The 13,324-nt window shown below is 36.4% G+C and overlaps 1 protein-coding gene across 1 annotated transcript; it reads right to left on the reverse strand.

Annotated features, from left to right (window-relative positions):
• Nucleotides 1–122: 122 nt before the first annotated feature.
• LOC129265650 (transmembrane protein 26-like) lies at nucleotides 123–10,989 on the reverse strand. The gene is made up of 3 exons (XM_054903620.2): nucleotides 10,636–10,989; nucleotides 2,177–2,390; nucleotides 123–872 (listed from the first exon to the last, which is right to left on the reverse strand). The coding sequence occupies exons 1-3, from the start codon at nucleotides 10,824–10,826 to the stop codon at nucleotides 144–146; spliced, it is 1,134 nt and encodes a 377-aa protein (XP_054759595.2). The 5' UTR covers nucleotides 10,827–10,989; the 3' UTR covers nucleotides 123–143.
• Nucleotides 10,990–13,324: the final 2,335 nt, after the last annotated feature.

A 13,324-nucleotide genomic window follows, 5' to 3' on the forward strand; every position in this document is an offset into this window, starting at 1 on the left:
TCCAAATATCTTATGTATTATATCATGACTTGTCTGAATCGTTTCATACACAGAATTATCTTGACATTATAATGAATGTCATACGTTGCAACATACACGTATTTACATATATTTGAGCAGGTTTATTGCATTTCGATTCGGATTTACCGGACTCCAACGTCACCGTTGCCATGATTTCCATTTGCTGTTGGTATTGGCTGGATAGAGAAAACGCTACCATTCCGTGGTCGACGACCATAGAGATCATGTGATCGCATGTCCATGGGCATCGATTGCCGTCTCCTCATCGAAATCGCATGGGCTTTCTTCGTCTCCGAGATGATGACGAAAAGCCTATAAAACTGAAGCAAGAGCAGCAGGGCGTTTTTACAAGTAAAGAAGATCATAGACTGGTCGAAAATGCGAAACTTGATGATGAGATAAAGTCGGATGAAAAGATAAGGGCCGTCTTGGAGTATGACGCTGGTCATTAGCGCCCACGTCTCCGTGCCGCAGCAGAAGATGTTCATCGCCGTCTGTTGCAACTTTAACCGCATCTTGACGTCATCGTCAGGTTTTGACACCTTTCCGAAGACGCGACGTTTCCTAGCCTTGGTGGCGGTCAGGCCAAGCGTGAACTGCAGAAGACTCCATGACCAGATTCCAAGGATGACGTAAAACATATCCGGGTGGCAAGCGATGGCGTCGAGTTTCAATGTCTCCAATGAAAATTCCAACATGTCGGCGGCCATACCGATGTAGACCAATAGGAGCTGAGAGAGCTGATCACGTGTTAGTTGCCCGCGAGGCATCATCCAGCGGCCAACAATGAGAATCAACATAAGAGTTTGTTGCAACGTTGTTGAGAAGAGTTGCTGCATGCCGTATACTTGCTGTAAGCAAAAAAAAAAATGGACCAAATAAACAAAAAATAGGAAGGGAAATCATATTAGCATGGTTGAATAAGATAACTGTTTAAAAGGAACACCCAACAATATAACTAGAAAAATGAATTCCCCCAAACTCTAATGGTTTACCGGATGTTAACAATTAAAGCTCTTTTCTATTTTACGTTGGCTATAGAAAAAATACTTTCGTAAAAATGAGACTTGTCTTTCTTATACTCTTCCTTCTTTTATCTTCTCATTTTCTCTACTTAAAATATAAAAAGATGGGGTATCCCCCCTCTCCTTGTAGCAGCGCGTTTGCATGATTCTTTTAATATGGCTAGTAAGTACTTTTTGGCACATTTTAGATGACAATAGGGAGTTTTCGCATCACGGCGCAAAACGAATTTAAGAATAGCGTAAATATAATAAAAATGGCTGTCAAATGACAATGAACAGCTGAGATCTTTGTCGAAATTTGGTGAACCGGAACAGCACTTTTGTCTTAAAGGAATGCTCCGGGCTGAAATAATATGGTATAAACAGATAAAGAAAAATCAGACGAACATAACACTAAAAATTTTATCAAGATCGGAAAATAAATAACAAGGTTATGGCATTATAAAGATTTGCATTATTTCGGTGAAACAGTTCTAGGCATGTATTCATGAATATTCAATGAGCAATTGATGTCATATCCCCACTTGTTCTTTTGTATTTTATTATATGAAAATAGGTTTACTCAATTTTTTTCTACCAAGAACTGAAAAAAATGGACTGGCAACTGATTTAATGCATCAGATATTCATTGCTGCAATTTATTTCATTATAAAGGAGGCATATTGTTCACAATGTATGAAAAAAATGAAACAATTATGATTTCACGTAATAACATAAGAAAAAGGAAAGTGACATCATCAGCTTACCAAATAAATATTCATGATGACATGCATATAACTATTTTCACAAAATATTGGTAAACTTTGAAATTCAATAACTTCGTTATTTTGTTATCCGATTTTGATAAAATTTTCAGCATTTTGCTCAGAGAATTTACTCTATTTATTTAGATATAAATATATTTTGCCCGGAGCATCCCCTTAAGTTTCGGAGCTGACGAAACATTGCTAATTTTTCGTTTGTCCAGAGTCCAGGACGAAGCCGCTGTTTTGATTCTCCAATTTTCGACAAAGACTTCTTGGTTGCTCTTTGTCATGATGGGCAATTCAAATAGATTTTCTGTGTTTTTGAAGGCGTTCTGCGTCGCAGTGCAAAAACTCCTGCACCGAACTATTACAATGATACCATACCTCGTCGAGGGGTGAGACAACGTCGGCAGCTGATGAAGAATCGTTATTAAGGCATAGAAACCCACTGATCTCTCTTGATGAGATGCTGGTTGGACAGCCAATACCGAGTCCGAGACGCTCTTTGACTTCCAGACGAAGTTTTAAAGAGCCCAATTCCATGAACCACACCACCGGCACCACTACAGCCATGTAAATGAGTGAAGACGGAACGAACCTGTAGAGAGTTGAAATTAGGGAAGAACTGATTCTAAAGCCATTCAAATTAGAGTTCAAGCCTGATTTATTGTCGTCAATACCTTATTCCTGTGAAACAGGAACGTTCATCATCCTTATCACCTTCAACAAAAGGTTTGGACTCTTCATATACCGATAAAAAGGGTTGGTATAGATTTACAGTACCTCGAGAGATTGGATAATACGTGATGCACCTTTGAAGGTGGGGTTAGCTTCATTATGCACTCTTAAGGGTGAAGAGATTTGAAACATTTTCGTGTAAAATGCCATCCCCATTAAAAAGGGCAACGTTGCACCTTTTTATGGCGCAAATGAGCATTTTTGGGTGCTAACAATAGGCCAACTCGGATGTCCATTCAGCGCATGATCAGAAAAAGGTAATTTGTACTAAAATGACATGGCGGTTTAATATCTAATGAGATAAGCACCAACTTTGATGTCTTGATTATTCTTTTGAATTCGGTTTTTTTTTATTAGATCCACCAAAAATAACAACAATGCGTCCATTAGCGACTGTCATTTCCCAGTTGGTCAAGTACATTGATATAACAACATGCTAATGCATTCATAGCAGAAATGCAACAAATACCTTCATAGAGTGTTCATTGTGTGCTATTTTAGTCACCTGGTCTATGCAATTTCTGCATTCTGCTATGTAAGGCATGCTTACATAATATCTTGCTTTGAAATCTGCTTATCATAATGAAATAAATGAAGGGTCATTTGACCAAAATTGCCCATGAGGTAACTCCGAACTGGTCTTTTCCAAAAAGGTACCATCAAATTTAAAGGAGAATCCAACCCAAATAAAAACTTGTTTTTATAAGAAAAAGAAAAATCAGACAAGTCGATAGGTGAAAGTTTGAACAATCTTGGACAAACAACAAGAAAGTTATGAATTTTTAAAAGTTGTAAATATCGGTAATCACTATACCCATGGAGACTTCAAAGTGGCCACATATGTGATGTCATAGTGACGTAAGGCAAGGACTACTCTTCCATGTACTCCAATACATATTATGGCTAAAATGTGATTTTTTTCCAAAAGTTTTATTTAAAATTACATTTTTCTTTCATGAGGACATAAAACAATATACTACCTGGGTTATATTTAGATTACTGCCCCAGGGGGATGGGTACTTAGGAGAAAACCACAAATCCCTGATAATAAAGTACATGGCCTATGGAAAAGTTGTCCTTGCCCCTTGTCATAATTTACTTACCCAGTTGCCAATTTGAAATCTACATAGTATTAGTGATCTAAATTTTAAAGCAGCTATAACTTTCTTATTGCTTGTCCGATTTCTTTCAAACTTTCACCACTCTGTTTAATTTATTTTTATCCTTCCCAACACAACATTTAATGGCCAAGGCTGGATTCCCCTTTAAGCTTTTACGTTGGTTTTACTTGATTCAAATAACGCCAAGACACTCTAAATTTTACATAATTATTTCAGCATTTTAACTCATAATTTATCATAGGAGAGCCTTAAACCTACAACTTAACTTTACTCTTTTATTCCAATCAATTTTAATTTACATGTAATTTGAACATGTAAAATGTGTACATACTGTATCGTAAATATCAAAATAGTATTGAAAGGGGGAAAAGGGGCGAGTTGAATTCAATCATAGTATGGAGAAATGCGAATTGATATATCTTCATCTGCACGTTCTCGCAAATACAGGCCATCCATCTTAATGAAACAATTGTAAATGTCAGTAAAACAACTGATTCAAATTTATTTCTCCATAAAAACCAGTTCATGGCAGAGTTGGTTAAAAGTCCTATTTCAAATTAATATCGCGGATGAGAAGCTTTCGTTGTAATATTGATCCATGTCGTCATGCAAAAACACAGGCGTCGGTCTGGGACAAAAGATATAACACCTTTGTAGAGGCGATGGTAACAAATATCGCTATCTTTCATATAGTCTCTACTTTATTGCTCATCGATTTGGATTCGGCAAGGCTTATTGAAAGGTTACTGTCTGTAATCCAAAGGACATGGTGGAATTAATAAGCAGCATTTGTATCATCCGAAGACAGCACTGTCAAATTGTCATTATTAAGCATGGCTAAATTAGCTGTTTGATTGAGATTATTTTGGGGTTTTTTTTCCAAACAGTATTGAGAGCAATTCGTCGAAATTCTTAATGATTATTTTAATTAATCACAAAAAGAAATCCACGGATCTTTAACTGGTTAATTTCTTTATTTAGTTCAGTGCTGGAGCTGACACTGTTTCAAAGCGGTATTTCTTGAAACACGCCTACCTTTTTGGCGCCAGGGAGTTGTCTATACACTTTACCCCCTTCCATTATCATGATTATGATATTATTACCATGACAATTTGAAGCCACCTTAGTCCAGTGTCACATATTTTTAGTGAAATAAAATAAATGTAGAGGCCATAGACGTATTTTTCTTTGGGTAAAGAAATGCAAAATGTTAAATTGTGTTTTATCTTCAAAATGTTCCATCTTAATTTTGAAAAGTATGGTGCCATTGTCATAGAAAATCGTCAAATGTTAATACTGCCATTTACATGCATTAACCACTTGAAATTCTGTCATTCTTATTTTAAAGAAAAATTGATTGATTGATTGATTGATTGATTGATTGAAAATCACATTTATTTCCTTCAAACAGATACAAAATAATATTTGACATAGTAACGAATGCAGTATATATTTCGACACAATTTTGAAGGAGGCGAAAACCCGGAAAGCAGAGCTTGAGTTGGGGCAGCCAGATACAAATAAATAACGAGTTACGTACTGTAATGACATCATATGTAATTGCATATAATTAAGAAAGTTAAGAGTAGAAAATAAACATACAGTAGATGGAGAAGAGGGAGAAGAAATGTAGGCATTAGAAGATAAGTTCATTTGAATAACAGAGTAAACTGGTCGCAATTACGTAACATTGGTACATGTATAACGAGCTTGACTGACATTTCTCTAGCATAGCAACAGGTAAGGCATGTGCATTAATTAACAATAGAAATGGAAGGTAGTTCAAGCATGTCAATGTCAATGATCTCTGTCAGTGACCTAGAAAATTATATGGTTAGTGGACAGATGGATGCATTGGCGAGATAAGACTGGTCAGTATCATAGAGGAATCATACATTTCAAATAGCTTTACATGAATTGAAACAAACTTAGAACTACTTTGCAATGTTTATTTTTATTCAATCGTGTTCCACAAATTAATCAAGTATTTTGTAAAATAAAATATCGTTCGCTTCCCGCAACATACTAATGCAAATCTTTGATTACTCTTCATGTTTAAAATCAGTTTTCCTCTATTCCTTTTTATCTTACATGCGTTAACTTTGATTTTAATGGAACATCAATAACCAAGTTTTGAAGTTACATCTTCTTAATTTAAATTGTTTATCTGCTAGTGAAGTGTTTACCTATTGTAAATAAATAATTGCCGGTCTAGGCATTTTGTAACCGTATTTTTTCAAAAACCAAATTTATTCATCTTGTATCGTGTATCTTGTATTCTTAATGTTAATGCCATATTTTAATACACATCTTTTTGTCCCCCGTCTTTTTTTTCATGACCTACCAGGATGAGGGATTTGTTTGATGATAAACTCACTAAGTGCTACTAGTTACATGAGGCAATTTGTCAAACTTCGACCAGTTTTTTTTTCTTTATAATTTTTTGAACAAGCCTTTTTTTTTACTTTAAATTAGTTTTGGATGACTCCCAGTTAAGCACAACAATGTAAGATAATTGTTTTACAATTGACAGTGACATTGGTTTAAAAAAATAACTTATCAATATGTGATGGTTTTTAAGTTACTTTATGACTTTCTTCCTTTCATTTTTTCCAGCTACTTCATGTAAAGGTGATCAGATGCAAAACAATACAAAGAGTAAGTCTTCATTCTAAATTATGTCTCCTTTTACAAGTAATGTGTGGATCATTGTATAGTAAAAAAAATCCTTTATAAATGACACATCAACTTACTCAGAAATATGAGTTTATTATTTTAATTGTAGGGCTTGGTACAACCACAATGCAGGATCACATATTTATGTATCTTTAGAGTAATTATGTACTTCTCACCTGCAATTAATAATTCACATTATTGGGAAAAAAACCTGTCGATTTTCCTGAACAAAAGTTTTTAGATTAGAGAAAGGGCAAGGTTGTTCCTTTTAACAAAGGCGTCGATCCGTGTGGCAGGAGACGATCGCCCCCCATCAAAATATTGGGGTGGGGAGAACATATCGATTTGCCCTCCCCCCAATAATATTAATAACTTGTATATAATTATGCAATGCAAATGTAGGTTTAAAAGGCATTGGGGAAACACTATAAAACCATGAAACCTGGAATAAAATACTACATACACAATTGTCCATTTAAAATTCTGTTTTATAATTGTAGCGCGCAGCGCACCAATTTTTATTTGTTTACTTTTTTTTTACTTTTGCCCCCCTTCCCTTCGGCCATATGATAGGGCGCAAACAAGAACAAAGGAGAAACGACATCTGCTCCGGCGACAATTGCTCTGGGCTTTATTTGGTCTAAGATATAGGGTTAGGGTTGTAGTATGGTTTATGTTAGGTTTAGGGCCAGGTTTAGGACAGGGCATAGTGTTAGATCCAGGGTTGAATTTGGCCATTCCATTAGTGTGTGAAATTTACAGCGGAGCAATTATCGCCGGAGCGAATGTCATAGGACTAGAACAAAGGGGTGCAATTTTGCAAATGTTTCACTTTAATTCAATCCCAAAATGCATTACCAGTGCATTAATTAGGATTCAAACTTAAATCCCTATTTCATTGTGTGAAGCAATTATTATATGGCGATTCCATGTTGTGTCTTACATTTAACTATGAACAATTTTGACATGAAAATAAAAGAATACTTTTTTTATTATTTCCTTGGTAATCCTAAGTACTACCAGAAGAGGTACAAATCTTCCAGACTTATTTTGAATCGATTACATAACCTCTGCAATTGAAATGAAAAATCATGTCAAACGCTATCGTACGGGACACAAAAATAACATAAAACAAAAGACAGGGACCTGGGAACGATTTTTTCAGTGGGGGTGCTGAAATCTCTTCTCAAAGGTGGGGGGAGGAGGGGACACAATTGAGTTTTCCATAATTACACACACACACACCTATAAGGGCACCACACACACCCACCAACCCCCCCCCCCACACACACACACACATATATATATATATATATATATACATACATACATATATATGACAGTCATTTCTTAGCTTTCTTCTTATAAAAGAACATAGATATATAATTAGATAACTCGAGCGTGAAGCGCGAGCTCTTTTTTTTTTTTGGGGGGGGGGGATTTCATGTTTTTTGTCCTGAAAAATTGAACATTTTGAGCAATGTTTGTGGTCCTGAACATTAAGATGCGTATGTAGCAAATAATAACTGCGAACGTGATCAGTGCGAGCAGATATTTTTGATATACGCTCTAGTCTGATCGAAAGGGAAGTGTTAAAGGACTGTTTGCAGTTACCCATTAAGGCGTTACATATATCAACAATCAAATAATGCGAGCGCGAAGCGCGAGCTGAAAATTTGACTTTCCGACCTAAATACTGGACATTCTAAGCACTTTTTGCAATCATGAAAAGAATAGGTATATAACTATATGATTGATGCGAGCGCGAAGCGCAAGCGGAAATAAAAATGAGATTTCAGACCTAAAAACAAGACATCTTAAGCACTTTTCTAATCATGAACAGGATAGGTATATAACTATACAATTGATGTGAGCGCAAAGTGCGAGCGGAAACAAAATTGAGATTTCAGACCCCAAAAACGAGACATTCTAAGCACTTTTCTAATAATGAAGAGGATAGGTATATAGCTATACACTTGATGCGAGCGCAAAGCACGAGTGGAAATAAAAATGAGATTTCAGACCTAAAAACGGGACATCTTAAGCACTTTTCTAATCATGAACAGGATGGTATATAACTATACAATTGATGCGAGCGCGAAGCGCGAGCGGAATTAAAAATGAGATTTCAGACCTAAAAACAGGACATCTTTAGCACTTTTCTAATCATGAACAGGATGGTATATAACTATACAATCGATGCGAGCGCGAAGCGCGAGCGGAATTAAAAATGAGATTTCAGACCTAAAAACAGGACATCTTTAGCACTTTTCTAATCATGAACAGGATGGTATATAACTATACAATGATGCGAGCGCGAAGCGCGAGCGAAATTAAAAATGAGATTTCAGACCTAAAAACAGGACATCTTTAGCACTTTTCTAATCATGAACAGGATAGATATATAACTATACAATTGATGCGAGCGGAAACAAATTGAGATTTCAGACCTATAATTGGGACATTCTATTCATGATTTGTAAATCAAGAAAATGATGGGTAATTGGATATATTCTTACAATGTGAGCGCGAAGTGCGAGCAGAAAATTTTTGACATTGTGATCTGAAACTCCACACTGAATTTAATATGGTATGAACAGATAAAGAAAAATCAGACAAACATAAGAATAAAGATTTGATCAAAATCCGACAAGGAATATCACAGTTATTGCATTTTAAAGATTAGCATTATTCCGGTGTTTTAAGCATGTCTTCATTAATATTCAATGAGCAAACTGATGTCATATCCCCACTTGTTATTTTGTATTTTATTATATAAAATTATGTTTATTTAATATTTTCCCTTCAAGAACCAAAAAAAGTTGAATTGACAACTGATTTAGTCCATTAGATATTCTTCGCTGCAACTTATTTCATTATAAGGGAGACATATCATTCACACTGGTATGAAAAAATGAAACAATTTTTATTCCATGTAATAACACAAGAAACATGATAGTGGGGATGTGACACCTTCAACCCACATCGGCAGAAATCACAGAGGAGACAGGGGGACGTGTCCCCCTACCAAAAATAGTAGGGGGACACAATATCAAATGTCCCCCCTACTATTTTTGGTCTTTCATGGAGAAAACTACATCACTACACAATCGAAATAATACCTTTTGGACTAAATGACCTTACATTTTGGGTGAAACACTTTTTTTTTCTTTGTTTTGCTTGTCAAATTTTCCAGGCCCTGGTCCCCCTACCTTTAGGGACAGATTTCCGCACATGTCAATCCACCTATTAAATATTCATGACGACATGCATATCACCATTTTCATAAATATTGCTAAACTTTAGAATTAAATAACTTAACTATTTGTTATCAGATTTTCATAAAATTGTATTTGATATAAATATTTTTAGCCCGGAGTAGCCCCAAAACAAGCTGCGTATCTGAATAAACATGCGCGCACGTGTTTAGAGTTAGACTTAGTATCTGGGCATTGTAAATATTTTTTTTATTATAAAAATCAATAATGCGAGCACGAAGCGCGAGCAGAAAATATTTGATATTCCGATCTCAAAATAGGTGAATTTAAACACTATTTTAAGTACTGTGTCAGACAATTTTGAAGGGGAGGAGTTCTACAAAACGTCGTTCATTTTCATTACATTTCTGTCATTTATCAACTTACCTCTAGATTTCGAGGAGGTGCTGCCTATGGAAAATAACACATGCAGCACCCCCAAATTTTTTGGGGTGCTTCAGCTTCCCAGGGCCATGGGGCAGGGCGAAAAAGACTGTGAAATTTGATTTCTATTGTCTGACTTGTAATTGTTTATAAAAAAAAAAAAAAAGCGGTCGGGCGCGCGCACACTTGATTGGACATAAAACCTGGAAGTTTCAAGTCCAACCACACCCATGTCCCTCCCTGCTATCGAGTAGTGTGTAAACTATGGTTATCACCACGTATCGCGCGCGACCACGTCTGTATCGGAGTGCCGGAGCTTGATTGAGTCGCGTTATACGAATATGTGAAAGACTATGTAAATGATTTGCGATTGTCGGATGGGGTAATTATGTCCATTATAACAAATATAAAAAAATACAAAGGGAACCTGATTTCGTGGGGGTGCTGCCTATGGAAAATAATACACGCAGCACCCCCAGGAAAATTTATGGGGGTGCTTCAGCACCCCCGCTTCCCAGGTCCCTGACAAAAGAGACAGAAAAAACGAAAGCATGGAATCACCCTTTAACTTAAAACAAAGTGCATCTCAGTTCGACTTCACCTCCATATTTACCGTTATCGCGAATAATTTCTAAGTAATTTGCTTATCCTTTAGCGATATACTTACCATTTCCATTCTCCGTCATCATTGAAAGAATACGTTAGAACCATCTCCATGGCAAGAAAGACGAAACCTATTGCAAGGAACCAGTAATAGGAGTTCTGTGACGTATAAACTACGCAAAATATCGCAGCCAGTCCGTGGAAAAGGAACGCGGCGCGTACAATAGAAGCGCGTATTCCTCGCTGGAGTTTCATGGAGCACACGTTTCTTTTTTGGCGCCATCTGGCAAATCGTCTGCTGATCTGTTTTTTCGAGGTTCCAGTGATTTCACTGCTTGGGTGCTGGTAGTGGTTTGGTTCTGGCGAGGCGTATCCGGATTCTTCGCTCACGATATGAGTACCATTTGCAAGCCTTCTCCTCCGATATAACTCATCGTCATCAAAACTTACAGCTTGAGTGTTATTATCGTCAGTGTCCAAGTTATCCATCTTGATTCAAATTTTATCAATGATGAAACTCCTCTTGGTCCGGCGTTTTGATGAACACACATATACTGAAAAAAACTTTAAATCAAACACACTATTCTTATTTTACGATACATACAAATAAACATTTAAAATCTCTGATGGGTCTGTGACACTATCCAGATGCATGCCTTGCATTTCACCAAATCATCATGATCAGAAGTCTTTGCAGCGTTTCGAAACAAATTTTCTTCTTAAAATTAAATCAAAACTTCAGAAGAATGTTTATCTTCAATCTGCAATATCCGTTCGATAAATCCATATCCACAAAACAAATGCGTTTTAAAGGTTTATGATTTATTTGTATCTCCCTGCATTCCGAATATAGTGAATTATTCCCAAATGAATTTCCCGCATGCCTCAGACACCATTTTCCTCAGATCAATCGGTTTGTGTCTGTGCCAGCTGACGCCCTAAAATGCAAGAATGGTGTTTAGCTCATCTGCCTCGCACATAGCATGCAAGCTATATACTGGCGGCTGCAGGGGATGCGCATGCACAGTAGATCACAATGCATCTTTTCATCTTCTCGACCTATCTCATGTTTCCCGTTTCATGAAGAATTGTTGAAATAACAAATGGAAAATTTCTGTAAAAAGTTTACTATAAGCCAATCAGATTGAATGATTTCAGTAGCTTTCAATTGTTATTATGAATTTGTTATTATAAAAGGTTTTATGAAACGGGCCCCTGATCGGTGGTGATATAGAAATATGTTTTAAAGTATGAAATTTGGACGATTAATGAACTTGACGGATGTGCCTTCCCAATATCAGAAAGCCGAGGAGACCACAAATTGGATAGATATCGGTTAAAAGAGGGAGTTACAAAATTTAAGCACGTAGGCCATATTTCATGGATTTGTGCTATCGGGGAAAGAAGCATTACTTTACTCCGGTGGCACCTCAAAATTGTTCCTCTCATTATGACATAAAACTTTCGCATCATTAGCTGTGCGATGGCAATGTATCGATAGATCTTATTTAAGATAAGCCAAAAGGGAATTTAATGAACGCCACTTCGTATGAGTGTAATATTTTAATCATTTTTGTTTTCAGAGTAATGAAGTTTTCAGTTGAGGAATGATGTTACAGTTATTAATGACTTGTAGGGATTATTACCAAGCAGTTAAAGATTTTTTGTGAATACGAGGCATTATTTAGTATACGTGTATCCATTCATCCCTTTAATATTATGGCAACGCCGCTATCATACAGCATGCAAAATATAATGGTGCTTACACACTCGTGCGTGCACGCTCTCACACACACCCTCACACACACACGCACACACACCCTCACTCACCCTCACACACACACATATATATATATATATATATATATGTATATATATATATTGTGAAAGAAATGGATGAAGAGAACACTTCGTATGTCATTGTTCAAAACCCACCTACACCCGACAAAGGAAATTATAATTGGTATAGTGTCGAAAATCTGTCTATCTGACGGTCAATCGGATCGGGGTCGCCCTAGCCACTTACCCGTCTCTGTGGTCTAGTGGTTAAGGCACCGGCGTTCAAAGCTGGTGGCCCGGGTTCGATTCCCGGCAGAGACATTTTTTCGGCATTACCAATTTTTCCAAAGGGCAGATAGCTCTGGGGAACCTTGATTTAAGCTACGCCTACTATTGTTCTCTTTATCCATTTCTTTCACAAAATATTTAAATAAAAGAGTTGCCAAAGCTGTTGTACATGTATAATTTCACACATTTATATATATATATAAATGTGAGAAATCATACATGCACAACAGCTTTGGCAACTCTTGTATTCAAATATGTTATGACTTGTGAAAGAAATGAATTTAATTTCTATCACCAGTCACAATATATATATATATATTATGGGCGGAAATCCCAGGGGGGAATGCGTCCCCTACCAAAAATAGTAGGGAGGACACATCAAACGTCCCCCCTACTATTTTTGGTCTTTCATGATGGAGAAAAATTTATCATTCACAATAAAAATAAAACATGTATTTTGGACTAATTGACCTTACATTTCGGGATGAAAACCTTGTTGTTGTTTTTTTGTTTTTTTTTGCTTGTCAAATTTTCCAGCTCCTGGTCCCCCTACCTTTTGGGACAAATTTCCGCCCGTATATATATATATATATATATATATATATATACGGCATCACCAATTTTTCCAAAGGGTAGATAGCTCTGGGGAACCTTGATTTAAGCTACGCCTACCATTGTTCTCTTCA

Source organism: Lytechinus pictus, chromosome 7, assembly GCF_037042905.1.
Source record: "Lytechinus pictus isolate F3 Inbred chromosome 7, Lp3.0, whole genome shotgun sequence".
NCBI lineage: Eukaryota > Metazoa > Echinodermata > Echinoidea > Temnopleuroida > Toxopneustidae > Lytechinus > Lytechinus pictus.